The sequence below is a fragment of the Ambystoma mexicanum genome, chromosome 9, assembly GCF_040938575.1.
Source record: "Ambystoma mexicanum isolate Mex_15411 chromosome 9, UKY_AmexF1_1, whole genome shotgun sequence".
NCBI classification, from domain to species: domain Eukaryota; kingdom Metazoa; phylum Chordata; class Amphibia; order Caudata; family Ambystomatidae; genus Ambystoma; species Ambystoma mexicanum.
In genome coordinates, this window is record NC_090931.1 from 960,580,253 (window position 1) to 960,602,816 (window position 22,564).

Consider the following 22,564-nt stretch of genomic DNA (forward strand, 5'->3'; position numbering starts at 1 on the left):
TTCACCAGTGAAGGAACTGCCAACGGCACCCTGCACTAGATGCAGATGGAGAGCCCAGCATTCACCTATCTAAGGTGAGCAAGTTGACCTGGGAGGGGGGTTCAACAGACAAGCTGGGAGGAGAGAGATAGGGACATTCAACAACCCAGACCTTTAATCCCCATATTATTTCACCTGCAGAAACCTCACCCTTCGAGTTCGACACACAGTGCGGAGAGGTTCGACCCCAGAAGCCAACCGAATCCTGCACGTCACGTTTCGTGTTACGGACACCTTCCTGCCAAGACCCGCGCCTCCGTGGGAATCAGGTGAGCGTTACAGATGTCTCGAGGACAGGAAAGGTGAGTGAAGCGTGGCGCTGCAGCGAGCAACGCGATGCTTTTAAATTGAAGTCTTCCTTCAGGGATGCTGGCGAGAAGATTCCGGATGCAGGTAAGAAGCTTGAAATAATCCTTGGTTTTCACCTTTCTCTTCTCTTCCTTCCTTGCAGGTCTTCCAGGTTCAAGACGGGCGTGGCTGTAGTCCAGGAGCAGGAACAGACACGGTGAGCGTTAAGCTGCAGGAAGCAGAACAACACGAAGCATGAGCTGCTGTCTGGGCGTGGCTTAAATAGCCTCCAAAGAAGTCCCAGGTATGTATCCTTCCCCAACTAGGTATGTAGCCTTCCCTGGCCACGCCCGAGTGAAAAAATAGTCCCTATGAAAAAATAGTCCCTTTCAGGTCTCAGGGAGGCCTGAAGCGTGCAGCATGGTCTGCATCAGGTAAGTGCACAAAACACCTCCCTTTATGAGCCTGGCGCCTATGGCGCCAGGACTGATGTCCAACATGAGCCTGGAGCCAAAGGCGCCAGGACTGAGTCCAAAAAGTCCCTATAAGGGGCCGCTGGGCTTTTACCCGAGGGCATGATGCCTGCTTCCGGGAGTGCTGGGCCTGGCCTGATGCTCCGGGGGTAGGCATCATGACACCTCTGGTGTCGCAGGGTTGCCTGTCGCAGACTGGGAGGCCCGTTTTGCTTCTAGCGCTCCTCTGCGGTGTTAGTGATGTGCGCCTTGCACGCCATGCCTTCTGTGCGGCTTCTTCCTCCTAGTCGCCTCCGCGGGTGCCCATCAGCCGGATAAGCGAGTTGCGTTTGCCATTTTTTATGTTGGCGCAGCGTTCGCTCTGATCTCTGCACGGACCGTTTTCTCACAGATTTTCAACCAACGGGCCCTCACACCTTGCAACCCCTTCTTTCTTGGTTTCCGCAATTATGGTTGCTTTTTTTCCCCAGCTTGAAGCATCAATACATCGGATCATGCGGGAGCTCCCGAGTTCCACTCCCTATCGCATGGCCGCCAAGCCACGCCCTGCAAGCTCCCGTAACCTTGTTGGCTTTCTTAGTGTTTGTTGATGCTAAGTGTTTGTAACTATTTCAATCTGATTCACATAGGGCACTTGCCTGTTTGGGTTTCTCAGGCTCCCATAACCTTGTTGGCTTTCTTAGCCTGGATGCAAAGTGCTTGTAACAATTTCAATCTGATTCACATAGGGCGCTTGCCTGCTTGGGTTTCTCAGGGTCCTGTAACCTCGCCAGCTTTCCCAGCCTTGATTCAAAGAGTTGGTACCTCTCACGTTTGGTTCCACAGGGGTGCTTGGCTGCTCAGGTTTTTCTGGTTCCCAAAACCTGTTGGCTTTCCCAGCCTTGATTCAAAGTGTTTGTACCTCTCTCATTCTGATTCACATGGGGCACTTGCCCACTTGGGGATCCAGGTTCTCGCCAGCGAACTGGTCTCAGCATTGGTTACCGGACCCCAGGCACACTATTTTATTTATTTGCATTTATAAAGTGCACATCTGCCCAGGGGCATTGTGGCACTGTTACAGGTTGTTCACTTGTCAGGTAGGCATATCATACACTTTTAAGCGGTATAGTACAGTAACAGGCCTTAGCGAGGACAGTAAGTACAGAGCAGGCATACTGAGCTGTCACTAGGTTACAGTTGATAAGCGTATCTATACATGTTGTTTAGTTCTAGCGGAACAGTGTGGTTTTCAGCATTTTGCGGAAGGCAGTGTAGGATCTTTTGTTTCTAAGTGTGGTGGGAAGGGCGTTCCAGTTTTTGGGAGCCCGGTGTTGACTATGGCTTCCTTGTTGCCGCGCTACCAGAGGAAAGAGGTGCTTCTCTGTCTCTGCCTCTTCCCCCAGCCTTGGCTTCTCAGTCAGACAGTACGCCAGCCTTCCGGGGTCTGGCTAGCATTTGGCTCGCTCTCCACTCTCTGCAGGCTCTGCTATCTAGCGTGGCTCTGCCCCTCCAGGACGTCTCTCTCCAGAGGCTCGCCTCTGCGTAGGAGTAACTCTCCTCCCTGCATAGCAGTTTCCTCCCCATTCACAGTTCCTCATGGGTTTATGTACGTCATCACGTACAAAAAGGGTGTTTCCTTCTTCTTTGACTGTGACGCCCAGACAAAATCCAGCATTACCTGAAGCCAAAGCGATGGAAGGAATGTCACTGGTTGGTGGAGTCAAAACAGAAGTAAAAATAGATTTTCCAAGTCCCATGTAGGCAGACAATGTAGTCCAGACTGGGAGGTGCTTACCAGACTGGGAGTCCTTGCCCTCAAGAGGAGAGTCATTCCCAGTGAGGTCCCACTTGCCCATACCCCTAGGCAGGGTTTTGCAGAGTGGGCTCACCTCCCTAGCCTCACAGGGGATGGCTCCTCTCTGTGTAAAAGGGATGAATTGACCATATTTGTCACAGTACCCAGACAATTAGAATATGAACATTAAGCCAGTCAGCATAAATATAATGTTTCTAAACAAAATGTACGTGGGCATGTAAAGTATGTTCATTACACACACTCGGAACAAATAGAATATTTCTATACAAAATGTACACGGACATGTAGAGGATGTACATTATGCACACTCAGAATTAATGTACCGCTTCTATACAAAATGTACAGAAACATGTACATTATGTACATTAAGCATGCTCAGAATGGATGTACAGCTTGTGTATAAGATGTAAATGTATAAAATATAAACAATTATGTAATATATAAAAAATATATGAAACTTTCTTCCATTAAACACAGTTGCCCTTACTTTTACCCTTTCTTCCATGAAACACAGTTGCTCTTACTTTACCTCTAAACATCAAGAAAGATCAAATAAACCAGTAATTGTGAAAAAGATGTTCGAGAAATCAGTTGAATATGGTATGTACAGTATGCATGCTCAGAATGAATGTACAGCTTCTATTTTAAATGTACAGCTTGTGTACGAGATGTAAATATATAATGTAATATTTTATATAAAAATATATGAAACTTTCTTACATGAAACACAGTTTCCTTTACTTTTACACCTAAAGATCAAGAAAAATAAAATAAACCAGTAACTGTGAAAAAGATGTTTGAGAAATCAGTTGCATGTTCTTTCAGTTACTGCCATTCGGTCACAGCATAAAATACAAACTAAAGGTTTCTCGGAGGATACTGGCTAGGGTAACTCCACATCAACCAAATCGCTAGATTAATTTGATAGAAAGTATTCTTTTACTATAAACGCACATAGCACCTTGCTCAGAAACCACAGACATAAAGGCCCTCATTCCGAGTTTGGAGGTAAGTACCGTCCCTTACCGGCATGGCGCAAATAGCGTGTCTGAGCTGGCAATAGATCGCTAAAAGCGCACTATTATGAGTTCGCGGGCACAAGCTTTGCGCCATGCCAGTAAGGGACATAGCGGCATGCCGCAAAAGGGCCCGAAAAACCCCCTACAGACATGAACCGCACCATAGACAACACTACCGCCATAGAGCAACGTGGCATTAGCGGTGACTGTAAATAGCAGTCACCGTTACTTACGGTCACCGTTAAATTGCAGAACCGGAAATAGCGTCATCGCACAGGAACGGGAAGGAGCACGACGGCCATCTTTAAAAACACAATCCATTGCTATCCTCACCAGACAGGACCCCTGGCACACTGGTGACCTACCGGAAAGTTACTACTACCACCCAGGAATGCCCAAAGCACCAAAGAAGGGAGCTGCCCGCCTCCGACAGGAGCGGTTCAGCCCAGATGAGCTGCAAATGCTTTTAGATACCCTACACAAGCATGCTGGGATTGTGTTTAGCAGCAACATGCGGAGGGAGGCGGTGCTTAAAAAAAAGGAAATCTGGGCACTAGTATGCCAGAGGGTGAGCGCAGTGGGCAACACCCACCGCACCGTAAAGGATTGCCGCAAAAGATGGGACGACCTGCGGCTGAGGGTGCGGAGCATCCTGTCTGCGAACCGAAACCTGGCCTTGGAGACCGGAGGAGGACCAGGTTCGCCAATAAAGCTCATGCCGTCGGAGGAGACATGTGCGGGCATGATAGGGGCCGAATCCATTAAAGGGGTCGGAGAAATGGAGTGTGGCGCCACGTCATCCGCTGATGGAGGTGAGTATCCAAAGTGAATACTGCAAAGGCAAATGTGATGAAAGTCACTGCGAACGTCTGGGCAAAGAGTGACACCATGGTCGCCAACACACCCCCCCCTGTAAATCATACCAAAGCAAGTGAGACCCAAGCCATTGCCAGGTGCAAGGCCGTAACGTACATGACACATACCACGCTAATACCATGAGGCACACAGGGTCGTTGATGTAAACAGTGTTCATGTTAGACAGCACAGTACCTGGCCAACATGAGTGACACCGACATATGCATGCATTCAACACCCATGTATGGAATGAGGTGCCGTTCCCTACACAAATGCCAATTACCCACAATTGTGTGAATGTGCAATCGTAGCCATGTATGAAAGTTGGCTATCCAAACATCACTCATGCCGTCCCTCTCTTCCACCCCCACAGGCAGTGAGCATGACAGTGAGGAGCAGGACAGCAACTGTCCCAGCACATGCAGGGGCCGCCATGTCCCAGCGAGAAAGACACCACTGGGAGGTACACCAACAGCACCATCAAGGCCTGTGGAGGGTGCACCACCCCCACCCCTCCCTGCACTGCCTGCAGACACATGCCCAATGCCACGGTCCGAGGAGTCCAATGTGGATGGGGAGGTGGCAGCCACGGCCCCCCTCAAAGTTGAGGACAGCCCCACTGACATCTGGGGAACAATGGAGGACGACACTGTAGAAGTCGTGCACACCCCTGAAGATTACTCAAACCCCCAGGTATCCTTCAGTGACTTTGGTGAGAACGAGAGACAGGAGCAGTCTGGCCAGGAACAGGGACATGGCAGTCCCGTGCACAGTCCCGTTGAGGAAGTGGCGCCGGCAGGACATGTCAGCCCCATCCCCAGGAGGGCCACTGGTACATCCGCCGATGCACAGCGGGCTGACCAGCTCTCTGCCCTGATTACTGATTTTGTGTAGGACAATCGCCAGGCCAGGGAGGAGTGGCGTGCTGACTTGAGGGCACTGGGCCAGTCCATAACGGAAAGCACCAACCGCCTCTGCAAGGTGCTCGGCCGCATAGCCGATGCTCTGGAGGCTGCTCATCCTGGCCAACAGCCTCAGCATGAGGACACACCGTCAACTAGCAATTCCACCCAGATCAGCCCGCTACGTCGGTCGCTCCGTGCGCAGCGCCGACGGGACATGCCTCCCCCTGGCTCCGGGAGCGCAGAGTGACTTTACTGCCAGCCACATGTGGGCTACGTGGGACTAGTGTGGGGTTGTTGTGGTGGGAGGGGGTGGGGGTGAGGGTGTGTGGAGGGAGTTGTGGGGTGAGGGGGAGGGTGGGTGAGGGTGTGTGGGGGGAGGCGGAGGGGAGAGGGTGGTGGAGGGTTTGTTCTTCACTTAGATATAATCAGTTCAAATACACCGGTTGTGTTGCAAAAAAAAAGACCAGAGTTGGCATTCATCATTGCGCATGTGTCATTTAATCTTACACGGTGCATAGTGTACATGTATCCCCACACCCAGTGTCCTATGTCCAAACATTACGTCACCCTCTGCTGACTTGTGTGTCAGAAATATTGTTCAATCAATGACTGCCGCACGGCATGTCCCTCCTGTGCATCGGCACCGTGATGATGTCCTGCCACATCTTCCTCCTCCCCTTCATCATCATCATCAAGTGGTAGCAGTTCCATGTCAGGGGGCAGGGGCAGGTTCCAACGGATGCACATATTGTGCAGCATTGCACATGACATGGTGATCTTGGACACCTTCTCATGGCTGTAGAGGAGTGCCCCCACCCGACCGGCTGAGGCAGCGAAATCGTGCCTTCAACATGCCAAAGGTCTGCTCAATCACCGCATGTGTACGGGTATGGGAACGATTGTAGTCCTCCTTGTGCCTGTTCTGTGGGTTTCGGATAGGGGTGAGGAGCCACGGCTTCAAGGGATAGCCACCATCACCTGCATGAGAGGGGAACGAAGGTAAGTGTTTGCACATTCATGTTGGAGAACTGTACTAGTCTCACATGGCAGCAGGTGATTTCTGCCCACACGCATATGTCCCTGGATGCACTGACCCCATTTCTGGCCCCGCTATGTGTCCTGTGCAATGGACTAATGGAGTGGGTTGCATCTTCAAGATGGCTCATGGTGTGCACTGACATCTTGTTGCATGTGCATCGTATATGCATACAGCAGTGTTGGAGTAAAATCAGTGATGTATTGTGTTCTGTGAGATTTGGTAGTAGGGAGTGTTGGCTGTAGTCAGTACCATATTCGGCATTCTGCACTGATCAGTTCCATGGTGACTTGCAGCACTCCTATGGGTGTGCCGAACCAGTGACACACTGTGGTATCCCTGGTTGGCTCAGTTCAGTGCACTCCCAGGGATGACTGTCCTGTGTGGTGATATGCTGGAGACAGCGACATAGTGCATATGCAGTGCATAGTGCAGGATGGCCTTACGGTGTGTGAGGGCTGCCGATGAGTGGTGCATGTGTTGTGGGATGTGGGCTGGTTACCTGTTAGTCATGTAGTGATAGGTGTCGGCCTTACTTCATCACTATGGGATTTGGTTGTCATGTACCGTTTCAGTTGCTTTGGAGCACAGTGTTCGGTGATGTGCACATCATGCACTGACGTCAACATTCCCACCCAGGTGGAGTATGCATCCCCCCACCAATCCCCCCCAGGTGGAGTATGCATACCCCCCATCACCCCCAGGTGGAGTATTCATCCCCCCAATCCCACCCAGGCGGAGTATGCATCCCCCCCAATCCCACCCAGGTGGAGTATGCAGCCACCCACCTCACAACCCTGATGCACTGCCATGGCCCAGTCAGGCAGCTCACCAAGCAGCCAGGCACGTGGTCCAGCATGTTGCTCCATGAAGTGTGGAATTCCGCAGGACCAAAGAGTCATGAGTTGATCCTGGATATCGGGCACAGCAATGTGTGATGATCTTGCTGGTGTCGCATACCATCTGCACATTGATGGAGTGGTATTGCTTGCGGTTGCGATACACCACCTCCATGCAATGCGGGACCACCAACTCCACGTGGGTGCAGTCGAGGGCACCTACACAATTTGGCATGCCTGCCAGTGCATGGAAGGCAACTTTTGTATTGAATATCTCCTGGGGAGTCCGTGGTAGGGAGATGTACTCCCTTGTGTGCTTGAGGAGGGCATCCAGAACTTGGTTCAGTATCCGGGAAAATAAGGGTTGTGATATGCCATGCATGTGCCCCACTGTGTGCTGGTAGGTGCCCGTGGCAAGGAAGTGGAGCACAGACACTACCTTCAGTAGAGGGGGGATGGCGGTGCGTATTTCTATGAGGCTCACTATGTCGTTGTGTATCTGGTCCACTATGGTGGTGATGGTGTCCCGGTCAAGCCGGTACAGGGTGTGGATCTGCTCAGGTGTTAGGTTGAAGTTAGTGGCTCTGATGCGAGGGATTGGGGGCTGCCCGCATGGTAACGGTGGCTGGCTGCACTGGTGGGGCATGCTGAGCTTTCTCACCCTCCTTCTCCTCCTGCGTCTCCTCTGTGGTGGGGGCTGTTGTTGTTGTTGAGGCATTGCAAGCAGGGCCTCCAGCTCCAGTAATGCTACTACTATTGGTATCATCTTGGTGTGGGAGGGGGTGTGGTGTGTGGGTGTGCTCCTTTTGTACTGGCCCTGACTCTATTGCCTCCACCTGTGCTGATTGTGTGCACCTGTGGCTCTTGGAAACACTGCTCAGGGTTTTTAACGCCTGGTCGGCGATGCCGGTAAGCACATTTTCGGGTTTCAGGAGTCCGTTATTTGCATTGCTGCATCACTTGTGATCTTGTCCGGTTTACGGCATGCAGCTAATGCCGGCATGGTATGTCGCACGCGCACGCCCTGACCGCTATTTACGGCATCGTACTTTACGGTGCTGTAAATAGCGGTCTGGTTGGTCAGAATAGCCCCTAGCGGTAAGCGATGCCGGTAATCCTCTTCTGGCATCGTTTTTACAATTCCTCCAACCTCGGAATGACCCCCAAAGACACTTTTGATGTTTCATTGCTCTCTCTGGTTGCGAGCAAAGCGCAAACCAGCATGTGAGAGCAAAAGCAACCACCTGCTTCTGTTTCTAATTGGGATTCTTCGCTATAGTCCTAATCAGGGATGACAGCATGCCTGTCAATTCACCCGCTTTTGGCAGGTGATACCCACCACAGAGTCAGTTCACTCACCCGCCAATCCCTTTGCCCGTCCATAGAGGTCAATGGCGCTCTCAATCGCAAAAACAAAGTGTCTTTTTTTACACGCTTTGGCAACTAAAAAGGTTGACAGGTATACGACAGGTGCCTTCAATCACTGCCTTGAGCTGCCTGAAAAGGAGGGTGATGTCGAATGCTGCAGACATCCCCCACTTAGACACAAATATTAACTGCATAATTTTGACAACCCAGAGAGTCAACAAAGACCACACCAACAACTGCAATTTAAAAATGGCGTTAGTATGCAATAGCAAAACCCAGAGTAACCTACTGCCTAAATCCGTACGTTTTGCAAGTAAAAGCCTAACAAAAGTACATAACGTCCCTGAACTATGCTTATACATCAGCTAAACCTGATGCATATAGGCTTTGTTAGTGTTTGACAGTGGCTCTGGCTGAATTTCCAGTACTAAACAATTAATAATCCAGCTGTTTGATTTGGTTGTGAGAAAAGTGAGTGAATTCCAATTTCAGTTACCTATGCTGCATATGGAGTGACAGATTTTAAAAATGTTCAGTTCAGGAGCACGTTGCCATACCTAAGCAGATTGATCCTCTGCAAGTATATAAAAAGTTTGCTTTCCGACTAATTTGCATACCCACAAAGCCTTGCTGGTGATGCTCTAAATTGGTGAACTTCAAGCGTTGCTTCCAGCGATGGTCACTCTGGTAGATAAACCCGGAAAAAAATATATACACACATATATATATATATATATATATATACCACACACACACACATATATATTTGCTATTTTTGGTAATCTTCAGATCACTTCGTTAGGTTAAGGCTATATCGCCATTTTAGAGTCAGGCGAGGGTAAGAGGCTTCGTAACTTTGTAATATGTGTTGCTGAGTGACTTCGCACATGCGCTGTCTGGTCTCCATGATAGTCTTCTGTGCAATACGATCCGCGTGTTCGTTCCTGGTTCCAGTCCCCAGCAGCAGCACATGTTATCTGTGGAATCCACGCTGCTTCCTGTACTTCCGGCTGGGGCAGCAGAGCCTACTGGGTGGCAGAGCAAGCCGACCTATAAGGGCGCTGCGTCACTGTGACGTAAAGCCGTTGGTTCTAAGTTGTGTCTGTGAACCGGCACTGGCTCTCTTGTCAAGCGGGTGACTGACTGTCGGACTGAGGTAAGTGTACTGAGACCTTACATGCGTGGCTATTATATGTGCCGGGCGGTAGGCTGGGACGCCTCCGTTGTTCGAGCGCGCTTTTTGAGATGCCGCCGCGTATGAGTGAGGCGAAGGCGCCGTTTTTTTTAGTGCGGTGCGTGTTGTAAGTAGTTTTATGTTCCATGTCGCAAGCTGTATCACGTAGTTTGTCGATATTGGGGATTCGCACTCGAATGGACAACCAACCTAAAGGACACCGCTTGTTTGGCGACTGTCGCCCATATCGTCGTAACGTAGTACCATTTGGTGACTCTGACGTTGATTTTACAAAAGCGTAATGTTCCTATTATAAACATGCCATGTTTTTTCATGTATGGGTTCATGTCGGGGGGCTTTTTCTTGACCAACCAGCATGGGCTCCCCCCTCCTCAGCACTGCATACCCGCCTTCTTCACTCACTCTGCAACTCTACGTTGATTTGGTGGTTCCGCTTAACACTTTCACGTTTGAAGGATTTTCGCTCGTGTTCGTATATAATAGCGCATGGTCGGATCTGCCAAGTTATAAATCCTTATCTTTTGAGTTGGGAATTTGGTGGTACAGCCAATCGTTCAGTTATTTCTACGCGATATTTGTAAAAATACATATGTTCTTTAGCATAGTTCAGTCAGCTTTCCAATGTAAATAAGCACCCAAAGTTGCGCGCAACGGTTAGTTAAATTACAACACGTCTTCGTCCTTTTCTGAAAACTACTGTGGTATTTGTGTGCAGCAGAATAGCTTTGAGTGCACCCTTTTTTAAAAAGAGTACGTGCTGCATAGGAGACGGACAGGTTCCGTCAAATATCAACTTTTATTTCTTTTGGATTGGTAAGTAATTTGCTATACTCGTGGTGTTGAAAGCCCAAACTGGATTACGATTTTGAGTTTAAATCCTCATGGAGTCCAGCAGAAACCTGCATTTAAGCGCAGATGTTCAGTTTATGAAGTAACAAGTTAGAGAAAGGCAAAGGCTTGAAACGGGTGAGTCTTCAATTATTTTTTTCTCAAAAGTGAACTAGCGTAGACCAGCAGGCAATGCATTCCAAATGCAGGGATCCCTGATAATCATTGCGCCCGCCCCCAGACAAAACGGGAAGGCTTAACAACTAACATATTTCGCCCATTTTACGTTATTACTAATGTGCCTGCCACTATAGGAAGGTGAGTTTACATTAACATTGGAACATGAATGGGAAACGTTTGCGAATGCCCCTTAATACTGTGAAACAAAATACTGTGGCAGGTCCCCCAGTTGTATCCGATTGTATTGGTGATGAGGCCTGTTGGGGAGAGATCTGCCAATTCCCCTCTACCTTAGAAACCCCTAGCTCTTTTGCTGAACTCTGGTCTTCTTTTTTTTTTTCCGCCAGTTCTTTGTGGAATGGTCCTTCTTCTGGAGTTTTGCTCGGCACGCCAAACCAGGTTTGGTCACTTTGTTCATTCAACTTAAGCGGGCTTCAGGAGTGAAGACTGACTCTGGCGCCCGAATGTCTGGGGTGGGCAGGAAGTGAGCGGGGTGCCCAAAACTTCCTGTGCTTAGTCTCTTAGGAGACCCAAATGCAATCTGGTGATTGGCTGGCTGACTGTCCGGCAAGGACGGCCACCCTGCTGGGTGAGTGACAGCTAGGCTGGAATGAATGGGAGAGAACTGAATAAAAGACGAGTCTCTTAGCTTGGAAGGCAGTCGACCACTGGAACGAAAGAACCAAAGACGAGCTGGAAGAGGACGGCTGCTGCAACTCCTGAACCGTTGGTTTGCCCGCTGAAGCCCTGCTGCATGTCAGAATCGCCAAGTTCGCCTCGACAGAGAAGTCCTGCAAGGACGACTTCTCCCTTGAGTTGGACCAATCCACTTAACAGTAAGCCGCCTGGATACTTATCTCGAAGCTGGTTGCATCTTCCCCAGAGTGCTGCAGGAAACTGTATAGCCAGAGAGGTACACCAGCTTGTGTGCTTTACTCAAAGCCACCAAAATTGAAGTTTGCCAAGTGCTCCTTCAATGAAGGGGCTAAAAAGCCAGAAAAAATACTAATCATCCTTAAGCGAGTAGTCTGTTGAGTTTATGGAGCAGAAGAGTTTGGGGGTGTCGGTGTCCTGCACAGCCTTTTTGTTTAATCATTTTCTATTGCTCAGATACACTGCTTGGGCATGAAGACCTTTGAAATACTAATGTGCTCGCCCAAACTCTAGAATGTATTTGCGCTCATTCAGTGATGCAGGAGAGGCCATGACACTGGTGCGATTCCTGACTTGAGTGCGTTGAATATAAGGAAAGGATGCTGTGTTCTATAGTTGGTACTTATGTCTAAGGGGTCCAAATGCTAGAGCGGGTCTTAGTTTCCATCAAAAGTTTATATGGTAGAAGGCACCTGTTCTACTGAAGGTTTCTAGTAGAAAATGTCTGGGATACTCTACTAATACTTCGTTCAAGTTAAGGGTTATGACTTAAAGAAAAAAGGAGATGAGATAAAAGAGGGCAAAATATAAGAGGGGTTGTTCTTGTGATTATTAAAAATGCTTCTTAGGAGTGGGGTTTCATTTGACTATTTATGACGGCTTTGAGTTTTGTAGTGGGGTGAAATCCTTTTAACAGTACTGTTTGACTATTGTGTGAATGATGTGTGTAGGGTTGCTGGGTGTCCATACATTTTGCGAGGATAATTACCTGGTAGGAAAAGGTATGGTTTCTTGACGGCGTTTGTGAATATGGACACAATGAAATGTGAGAGTGTGGGGTGTTCATAAAAGGCAGTTGGGTGGATGAAAGGTTGAATGAATATGCAGAGATGCATTGCATTGGAATTTCTCGTTGTATACTACTTGAATTGAGCCTAACGTGTTTATTTTATAAAGTTTTCATTTTACATATTATCCCCTTAAGTGCCATGGGTATTTCTCCCCAGTGCCAGGGCCTTTTTTTGGTGATTTCGGTATGCGGCCATTATTGTAACTTTTTTGTTACCTGAGGTATCTCGGCCAAATTTGGCTCTTTTATTTCCCACGTGTAGGCGGTCGTAACGCCGCCCAGGAATCCTGGGTTGCTGTAGGGGGTTGAGAGAAAATAAGCAAAAAGGGCGAACATTTTGCATTTTTTCAAAAAATGCCAATAAAATGATGTACAAAGAAGCCTGTGGTTTTTTCCCTTGTAAGAGCTAGGAACGAATGGTTTGCTGTGCTGAATTCCCAAATTTCCTGGCTTTCAAGAACAGGTTGAGTGGAAACGAAAATAAAATATTTTGATGTGGTGATCAACCGTTTTGTGAGAGGTAGGCGATTTTGGCCATTTTTGCCAATTGGACATGCATGGACGGAATGGAAGAAAAGGGTAGGAAAGCTGAATTGGAGGACAGAAAGGCAAGTGTTTCTGAAAAGTAGACAAAATTCCAAGTTTCGGAAGGGGTGATTTCCGTAGGTCATGCAACAACTAGGTAGGGGAAACTGCCATAGATTGGGGGTGGGAGGGAGCGGGAAAATGACTGGAAAAAAAAAAGGTATGTGTTGGCTTGGTACGGCAATGGCTTCTATGAATTTTGAGAAAAGCAATGCTCCGCTACATTCCCCCGACTCTTGCACTTACAGCACACATTTTTTCATAGTGTTTTACAAAACAAGCAATACCACTAGCCAAACACTGAGCCATGGTACACAGGAGTTTTACGCTCACGGCCTGAACAGACGCACTTAGCATGTGTAAATCGGGGGAAACCAATGTGGTGAGGAAAGGCAAGCATACATTTTTTTTTTTTGAAAGAGCACAGGCAGGCCTCTTCAAGGGTAGGTGACTTGTGCAGGTTAAAGTGTATGGTGTCTAAAGCAGCGACTAAATGTAGGTCACATTTGGGGAAATGAAAGGGTTGTGTGACAAAGGCTTGTGTGACAAAGGCCACCAGCAAATGGGACAAAACGTTATGAAAACGACACAAACACACAACACATGGCCTACCGTCCCGCGTTCCCACAGGTGTCCCGATGAAAACAGTACCTCACATGTGTGGGTGCACCTACCTGGCCACCAAGGGGAAAGCCTAAAACACAAGTAACCCCAAGTCTGTTTTTCAGACCGGAATTTGAGATGCTCTGCCGATCGGCGCAACTTACAGATATGGGCCTCGGGTGTCCAAGCCACCGGGGAAAACGGGGAACCCCATGCATTTCCGAACGAGGACACCCGTGGGAATCCAGAGGTATGATATGCCCAAATCACCCCATAATGTATTACCCAGACACCCCCGCAAAGTTCGAAATGTGGGGAAAAACGTATTTTCCGCACATTTCGGTCGGCTCACCCATCAAGACACGCCCCAAACAACCCGTTCCCACAGGTGTCCCGATGAAAACGGTACCTCACATTTGTGGGTGCACCTACCAGGGGCGGAAAAGGGTAACCCCAAGCCTTTCCCCACTGCCCATTTTGTTCATGTGGGCAACCTACGGATTTGGGCCTAGGGTGTCGAAGCTAGCAAGGAAAACGGGGAACCCCGCGCATTTTCCAAAAGAGGACACCCGTGGGACCCCACACATGGACAAATTGGAGGGGCGGCCCATCTCATGTAGCCCTCCCCAGGGGCAGATAATGGGTGGGGCTGTCCTGCACTCATCCCTGGGCTCAGGTGTCCGTTCCTAGGAGCAGATATCTGGTCCCAGGGAGGGCTGCATGACACCCCACTCCATTGCGGCTGGGGGGCGGATCAATGCCCCATCCCATTAGAAACTTCCCAGACCCTCTGGGGTGCCCCACAGCCCCCACTAAAAAGCGTTCTACAATTTTCCATTTTTTTCTTTGTTTACGAAACTTGCCTTGGTGCAGAGGGGCACATCTGGCCCCAGGGTGCCCAAACCTTACTGCCCCACCCACTGGTGGGGCCTGTCCCTCCATTTTTGGTGGCCCCCTCACCCCAAATGGGTGGCAGGGGCACCTCATTCAGGCCTCCCTGAGCCTCCTACAAACGGCTGCTTGAGGTACACCCCCCCAATTTGGGGTGGAGGGTGGGCCCCCCAAAAATGGTGGGATAGGCCCCCCAATGCATGGGGCAGTAGGGTTTGGGCACCCTGGGGGCAGATTGGCACACTAATGTGCCCATCTGCAGCAAGCGAAGTTGGGTAAAAAAAGAAAATAATACAAAGTAGGCTGCTTGTTAGGGGGGGCTGAGGGCCACCCTAAACTGGCAGCGAATGTTATACTGCAACGGGGGGTGGCACACACCCCCCCCTCCCCCCAATGGAGGGCCCCACCTCATGCAACCCTCCCTGGGGGCATCTGACGCCAGGGAGGGATGCATGAGATGGGGCCCCCTCTCTGATGCCAGGGAAGGATGCATGAGGTGGGACCCACCATTTGGGGTGGGGGGGATCCCCCGCTACAGAAGAACATTTGCCGGCAATGTAGGGTCCCCCCCAACCCCCCCTAAAAAGCAGTCTACAATTTCATATTTTCTTTGTTCACCCAACTTCGCTTGGCGCAGATGGCCACATTAGTGTGCCAATCTGCCCCCAGGGTACCCAAACCCTACTGCTCCATCTATTGGGGGGCCTGTCCCACCATTTATGGTGGCCCTCTCCTCACCCACACCGAACGGAGGGGGGGGGGCACATCATGCAGCCCTCCCTGAGCCTCCTAGGAAGGACTGCATGATGTGCCCTCCCACCCTCCGTTCGTTTTTTATTTTTTTTACATTCCCTGGGGGGGCAGATGGTCAGCCATCTGCCCCCAGGGTTCATGGTCATGTGCCCCATGCTTTGGGGGCCGGGGGTGGGGGGCTGCTTGAAGCAGCCCCCCCTACCTCCCCCAACCCACAAACAAATGGTGGTCCAGTGGGATAAAAAAAGATATGTTTTTATTTTCCTTCAGTGCGATTCACTTGGGATGTTCCTTGGGTGGAACTTCATTTAGTGTTGCTATTTGGCAAAGATGGAAGAAGCAAGAGTGGAGGAGGAAAAAGTAGAAGATGGGAGGGGGAGAGGAAGAGGGGGCATGTGCTCTACGTTGAGAAATATTGTCAATGGGCGTGGCCTGTCGGACATTGAGATTCTGCTTCATTGGAAATAATGTCTGCAAAAACATTTGAGCTGGAATGTGAAAGGTGTGAATAGCCCTATTAAGTGGAGGGGGTACTATCAATGATAGGCAGGCAGAGACCAGATATAGTATTTTTGCAGGAGACCCTTTTGAGAGGGGATCGAGTGTGATACGTCTTGAATGGTTTGTATGTTAGAGTTTTCAAGTTACTCTGCAAGTAATTCCCGCTGTCTATTTCTTTAGAAAGGGATTAAGATATGGAACCGATGGTGTATGTGTAGGTCAGGAAGGGAGGTATGTTGTGCTCAAACTGTACATTGAGAATGGACTTTTTTTTAAAACTGGCCAATTGGGTTGTGCAGACTTCATAGTTGAAGGAGACTTCAATACCACAATTGATATGAAAAAAGATAAGTCTGCCCAGGCAAATTCCTATGTTGAGTTGAAAGCAAGAAAAGTCCTTCTCAGATGTGGGATTTACATGACATATGGTGAGATCTTAATGTAGAAGAAAGAAAATTAACTTTGCGTTCATTGGCACATGGTTTGTCTTCACGTTTTTTTTTTTTTTTTTTTTCGGGAAGCATTTGTAATGCTTCAATTGGAGATGTTGTAATTTCTGATCATGCTCCTATTATGTTGAAATTGGATGAGCCTGCTTGTGTTTTGAGAGATGGGAAAACTGTGGCATTGGAGTTTCTAAAGCATATAGAAACAGAAATAACATTATTTATAGAGGATAACTTGCACTCAGTAAACTCTGTTTCAGTGCTTTGGGATTCATTGAAGAACACTGCGCAGTAAAATTATCAGTTTTGCTGTGTATCGAAGTGTCGACGGGAGATGCTTATGGTTAAATTAGATGAGTATAAGGCATGTGAGGTACGTTATTGTGACTGTTCTAGTAAGGCGGCTTTGTTGGCCTTAACTCATGCGAAACAAGCCTTGGACTGTGAACTCCACCATAAGGCAGAGACAGTTACTTTATTCCAGGCAAGCTTTGTGTGAAGAGGGTGAAGAATGGGGGCGGGGGGCCTTGCTAGCAAGCCGTATTCAACAGAGAATAATAGACAAGTACTTTTTACTGTGAATAAAGTGGACAACTTAAAGAGAATGTAGACATTTGTGAAAATTCAGGCAGAATTATGCCCCTTTACACAAATTACGAAGCAGCTTCCAAAATGGAAATGCCAAGCCTAAATGAACAAGAGAGATTGGGTTTAGATTCGCCCATAACAATTTAGGAAATTGAGAACTCAATCAATACATTGGCAAACTGTAAATGGCTTGGCCTTGATGGCTTTCAATAGAGTTTCACACGACCTTTAGTCATGTCACCTTTCCTTGTTGTATGCAGAAATACTAGATATCGAGGGTCATTACAAGTCCGGCGCTAACCTGACAGTGCTGCCAGTGGGTTTCTGCCAGACTAACAATGTTTCCGGCGCCTGAAATCCCGATGCCATCGGGACATTACAAGTCCCGGAGGGCCGGGATGTCGGGCGCCGGAAATGTAAATCAGACCGGTTTCGTGAGCGGGAGTAATAGCAGTGACAACTTCTGAGAATTAGAATTGCTTGATGTTATTTACCAAGACTCTGCAGAGGCGATTACCGCAATAAATATAGATGCAGAGAAGGTTTTTATTTAACAAAAAAAACAGTACTTTTTTTTTTTTTAAATCCTTAAGGGAACTAGACCGGGTTGCCCTTTATCCCCACTATTTGATCTATTCATTGAACCTCTTGCCATTATGCTTGGGAATCATCCAGATATAGAGGGTATTCCAAGTTTTTATATGCAGATGACCTCTTACCTGGAGCTCCTATTGACACTACAGGAACTCAGTAAATTCTCTAATTATAATGTCAATGTTGCAAAGACTGACTTCTTTCAACTTTCATTGCATAGGGGGTTGTTTTATGTGGGCTGGAAATGTGTGGACTGATTTGGATCTTACATTCCTGGTATTCATTTAAATGGGGGATATTGAGGCTATGATTGCATATAATATCCGTCTGAAGATTGCACAATTAGACACTCTGCTGTAGGTTGGAGAAGTTAAAACTATCCTTGTGGGGATATGTAATGATTAATGTAGTGAAGATGTCCCTCCTTCCAAAATGTTTTTATGTCTTTAGCATGCCCCCCCCACCGCTTCAAAGTATCAATAAAGCATTGAATACATTTGTGTAGGGGGGAAGGGAGCTGAGCACGTGTCCCGAAGGATGTCCTCCATAAACCAATTAAGCTGGGTGTCTTTGGTTATCCTGATATAAAACGCTACCACTCTGCGTTTATACTACCATTGGTTGATGTCGGGTTACAATTGAGACAGAATCCATTCCCCCCCTGGGTATTCTGCCGTTTATGGATAAAAGGTTACTGACTGGTAAAACTCCACCCTTTATGAAGCATGTTGTGAAGGAGTGGGGTAAATGTAATGTAACGGAAGTTCTGGAAGAGAAATATTTGCTGTGTGCAGATTCCAGCTTCTCGAAGAACCAGGCTGTGAAACAGAATAACTGTATTTTGTCATGGACTTTGTGGCAGAGAGCGGGTATCTGGAAAATCGGACAGATTTATGATGGTCAGAATATGATGAATTTGAGTTTCTGCGCTTGCATAAGCTGAAAGCAGCTGAATTTGTTGCTGCAATGCTCTTTGGGAACTTTTGGATGTGCTTTTTTTCACCACTGAATGCTGCAATGCAAGCTCCTCCTGCATTTTACTTCTTTCATAGACCGTGCACGTGTCTGCATCTGCTTTGTATACATTTGCTACACCCTCTACATCTCAGTTAACATCGCAATGCAGTGAGGGAATTGGGATTTGGATCTGAATTACATTGTCAGATATTGAAACTGCATATGTACGGGTCCAATTAAATATAAAATGGATCTAGATTTGATATACACAACAAAGAGCTACCTATTATCTATACTGGTCTCCATGGAAGATGAGTTTGAGGAAATTGTGTAATGCAGACATTTGTTGGATTTGTAAAAAGTGGGCACTACGCTCCACAGGTTGTGGTTATGTGGTAAAATACAACTATTCTGGGATGGTGTTTTTCAGAGTATAGAAATGGTTATGGATTTATGCATACCTAGAGTTCCGCTTTGTGGTGTGCTTGGTTTGATTCCAATAGATATTGGACTGACCAAGTAAAATATTCTGGGCTTATAGAACCCTTCTTCTAGCCAAGAAGAACATTCTGAGTTTTTGGAAAAGTAATACCTCCCCTAATATTGATGATTGGTTGCAGAGTTTGTCCCTTCTGACTATGAGAGGGAAATATCTTGAGGCAAAAAATCAACTTGACAAATATAGGAAGATCTGGGGTGCATTTAATGATCTTTATGCTTAATTGTTTATTTGCATTCTAGGGTTCTTGCTTTCTTGATTTTTAGCATGTTACTCACCTTTATTTGGTTTCTTTCACTTTCATTATGGATTTCTGGCCCCCTTTTGTGTGTGTGGGTTTTATTTTTTCCTCCCTGTTCTTCTAAAGATTAGACTACTTGTATATTAGACTACTTTGTATATTGTATCATTGTATTATGTTTTGTTTATGTACGGTATTTAAAAAAAAAAAGAATTTAAAAGTGACTTGTCTCCTCCACAGCATATATTTGGAAATATTTTTTTCCGAAAAAAGCTTTGAGTATACTCGTAGCTTGGAGATTTTAAATCTATGTTTTGGTTTCATTTTTCTATGCATTTTTTTTCTTATTGTAATGTGGTGTTTTGGTGCAAGAGTTATGTAATCAGCTATGACATGTTTAACACCTCCTCTTTATTGGGTTTCTTTGAACTTGGTGTGATGATGGACATCTCCGACCACTATGACCCCTTCAAACATCTATTCTAGTAACAATTTGCAATTTGTGAGTGCGTGGGCATCTTTCGGTTATTGAATAGAACACGGCGCTTCTCTTGGAAGCAAACTACATACAGAGGGGAGTTGCATTCCAGATCTTGCTATCTATCGGGTGCTATTCGCGTCCTGGGAGCTGACATGCTCTTAGCGGGCTCAGCAAAGGGGGTCGTTAGAAAAGCATAATTCAAGCCTTTAGCAGTATTATTCTAACATATTCTACCATACACCGAGACTGGCTGGCAGCTGTGAAATGATTAAAGGCCCTGCAGCTCTGCTTCAAGGCTACATTAAGGAGGGAGCCGGGCATTCTTCCTGGCGTTCAGCGAACTCTTGTTAGCCTCTCGGCCCTGCGGCCTTGTCCTTGTCACATACAGACAACAATGTTCCACAGTCGAGCAGTGTAAGCGGAAAATATACTGCGAAGCAATAGGAACAGAAAGCAATGAGAAATGGTTAGAAAACAAAATGGCGATTCTTGTTACATCAAAATGGCCGTTCATTGGCAAACTCGAAAACATATATTCTGTTGTATCGTGCATGAGACTGTTGGTCCACGGCCACCAAAATGCGTTTGCGGTCTCAAATTAGAGGTATCCGTATTTCTAGACTGACACACACACATAGTAACTTGCTACCTCCTTGATTCTACACATGCAGACAGCACACCCGCCAAGAGTCCTTCATCACTTCACCAGTGGCTAGTGCAGATTTTGCACCTTGTAATGAGTATTTGCTCCTTGTGTTCATCCCACGCGCCTCCCCCAATTTAATGGTGTTTAAAGAACTTCCGCTGTCTGTCTACACTGCTCCCGACTCGTGTTCCCTAGGTTGGAACTCGAGGGAGGTGAGCCAAAAAGAACCACAGTCCGTAAGGGAGGTACCAATTAAACCATGCTCGCTCTAAATGCAATTTTCAGCTTAGTTTAGGGAAGACAGCTGTGTTGTGTGGTTCGTTTTGATTTTTAATTAAAAAAAAACTTTGTTTTTGTGTTGGAGGGGCACCTTTGCAGCTCTCAGCTTTCCATCCCCATGGACCCTGGAGGATGCTGTGGGACGAGTGACTAGAGTACTGTGTGGATACTTGATTCTTGACATAGGGGCTGGTTCCCCTTGGATCTCACTTCTGATCCCCTCGCCTCTCTAGTAGTATGTGCTGCAGCGACCAAAGAAGTTTAGGCTGATAATGCCAGGGGTGGGATTATAGATTCTCTGTGCGGGATATAAGTAGTTGACCCAGGCCTCCAACAGCTTTGCTTGCAGGTTATGCCTCTCGGCAGCTCTCCAGGGGAGACTGTGGCCCATAGAAAGCACTAAGCCGCCATGCCCCTAGCACTAGGGCTGAGTAGCTTTCAACTGTTTACGTGTATACAGAATACTAAAGTCAAACTAACGGGAACTCCTTAAAAGGATCCTCCCTCAGCACTTCATGAAGCAACTGGGGTTTAATCTAGCAGTATGAAAGGTGGCAATGCTTGGGAAGTAAACGTTATTGCATGTGAGGGTAAAATGCTAGAATTTGTATTCTGGTGATCTTTAGCTTGGATTGTAAGCTTGGGTATTTTACAGCAGCTGCAATAATAAAATGTTAACAAAAGAAATCCTACTACCATGTGCATAACCTTTCATTAATGTTTGCAGGATTTTTTAAAAAATGGCAGAAAATGGAGCAAAGGAACAAATGTCTGAACTGGAAATCAAAATTTGTGATCAAATTGAGGTATGTGTCTTCTGAGGGTTTTATTTTATTTGTTTAAAAAAAATGGGTGGGGGGTATTAAAAGGTTAACCCGTACTCGCATCATGCCGTTAGGGTTTCAGGTATGAGCAATTGGCTACAGATGTGATTTGTGAATGTCACTCCAATTATGGGCTGGCATCATTGGGCCATTATACATGTTGCCCATCAGGGTTCGATACTGCTGGGAGCTATTTAGTTTCTGCTTTTAGCCCTGAGAAGCCTGGTTAGCTAGCTTGACCAACGGCTACTTTTGGCTCCTTGGGCCATTTGGCACCTTACAAGCATACTTGTGTGACATAACGTTCTGTATCTGGGAATATCTATAAACAAGCATTAGGCATCTAGAAGACATTTAAGGCATCATTGATTGTATTTAATGGACAAAAGGTATATTGCGCGCATTAATTTATGGAACGCTATGTACTAGTGCCTGGTTATGTTGGGGTAGCTTCTGCCTACTAGGTGATGGCCAATACACGGGCACTAGTTTTAGCTCCGCTCATGAGTTTAGATTCCCTCCCCGTAATGCTATTACATGTTTTGTATTGGTTAACTTTTTCTGATTTATTTTTACAAGATTCTGAACAGCTGTTCGGTTATCTTACTCTATTTTGTAGTACATTTCTCAAGCTAGTAGGGAGGAGTTTTAAGTTTGAAAAGCTAAAGTACTTCTCAATTTACTTTTCTATGGCTGGCTAGTACCTTGCAACTTGAAATTTTGCGCCCTGTCCTAGGCTATTGGTTCAAATATGGTTTCTGATTTGGGGTATTCATTTTGTTTGACTTGGTCCCTGTGAATTTAGAAACCATAGTTGTGTGCTATTAATTTAGCCAAATAAACTCCTTGGCTTGTTATGGTTGTGCATTGGCTGGATGTAATCCAGTGCTTCATGTGCAACCATGCCCAATTCCTGTGCTCATCTTCTGGCGGCGTAGATTTTTATTTTTTTATTTCAACTCTTGAATAAAGTTGTTGCATTTGAAGTTTCGCTTTGGCCCAAAACTCCTTTTTGGATATTTGCACCACAAGGATCAAAATGGCAGTTGGACTCCTGTTTGTAGCTTGGAAAAGAGCGATGCTTAGTTTCCTAGTTGGAGTTGCTTTTGAGAACTCCCGCGGTATATGCT

The 22,564-nt window shown here is 47.0% G+C and overlaps 1 protein-coding gene across 2 annotated transcripts in view; it reads left to right on the forward strand.

Annotated features, from left to right (window-relative positions):
• The first annotated feature begins 9,412 nt into the window (after window positions 1–9,412).
• The window catches only part of SSB (small RNA binding exonuclease protection factor La), a 56,043-nt gene continuing 42,891 nt past the window's right edge, over window positions 9,413–22,564 (forward strand). Inside the window, exons 1-2 of one of the 2 annotated variants that reach the window (XM_069616172.1) lie at window positions 9,413–9,776; window positions 21,338–21,416. In XM_069616172.1, coding sequence (XP_069472273.1) covers window positions 21,351–21,416 — 66 coding nt within the window. In that variant the 5' untranslated portion in view covers window positions 9,413–9,776; window positions 21,338–21,350. The other variant, XM_069616173.1, reaches the window with a different exon arrangement.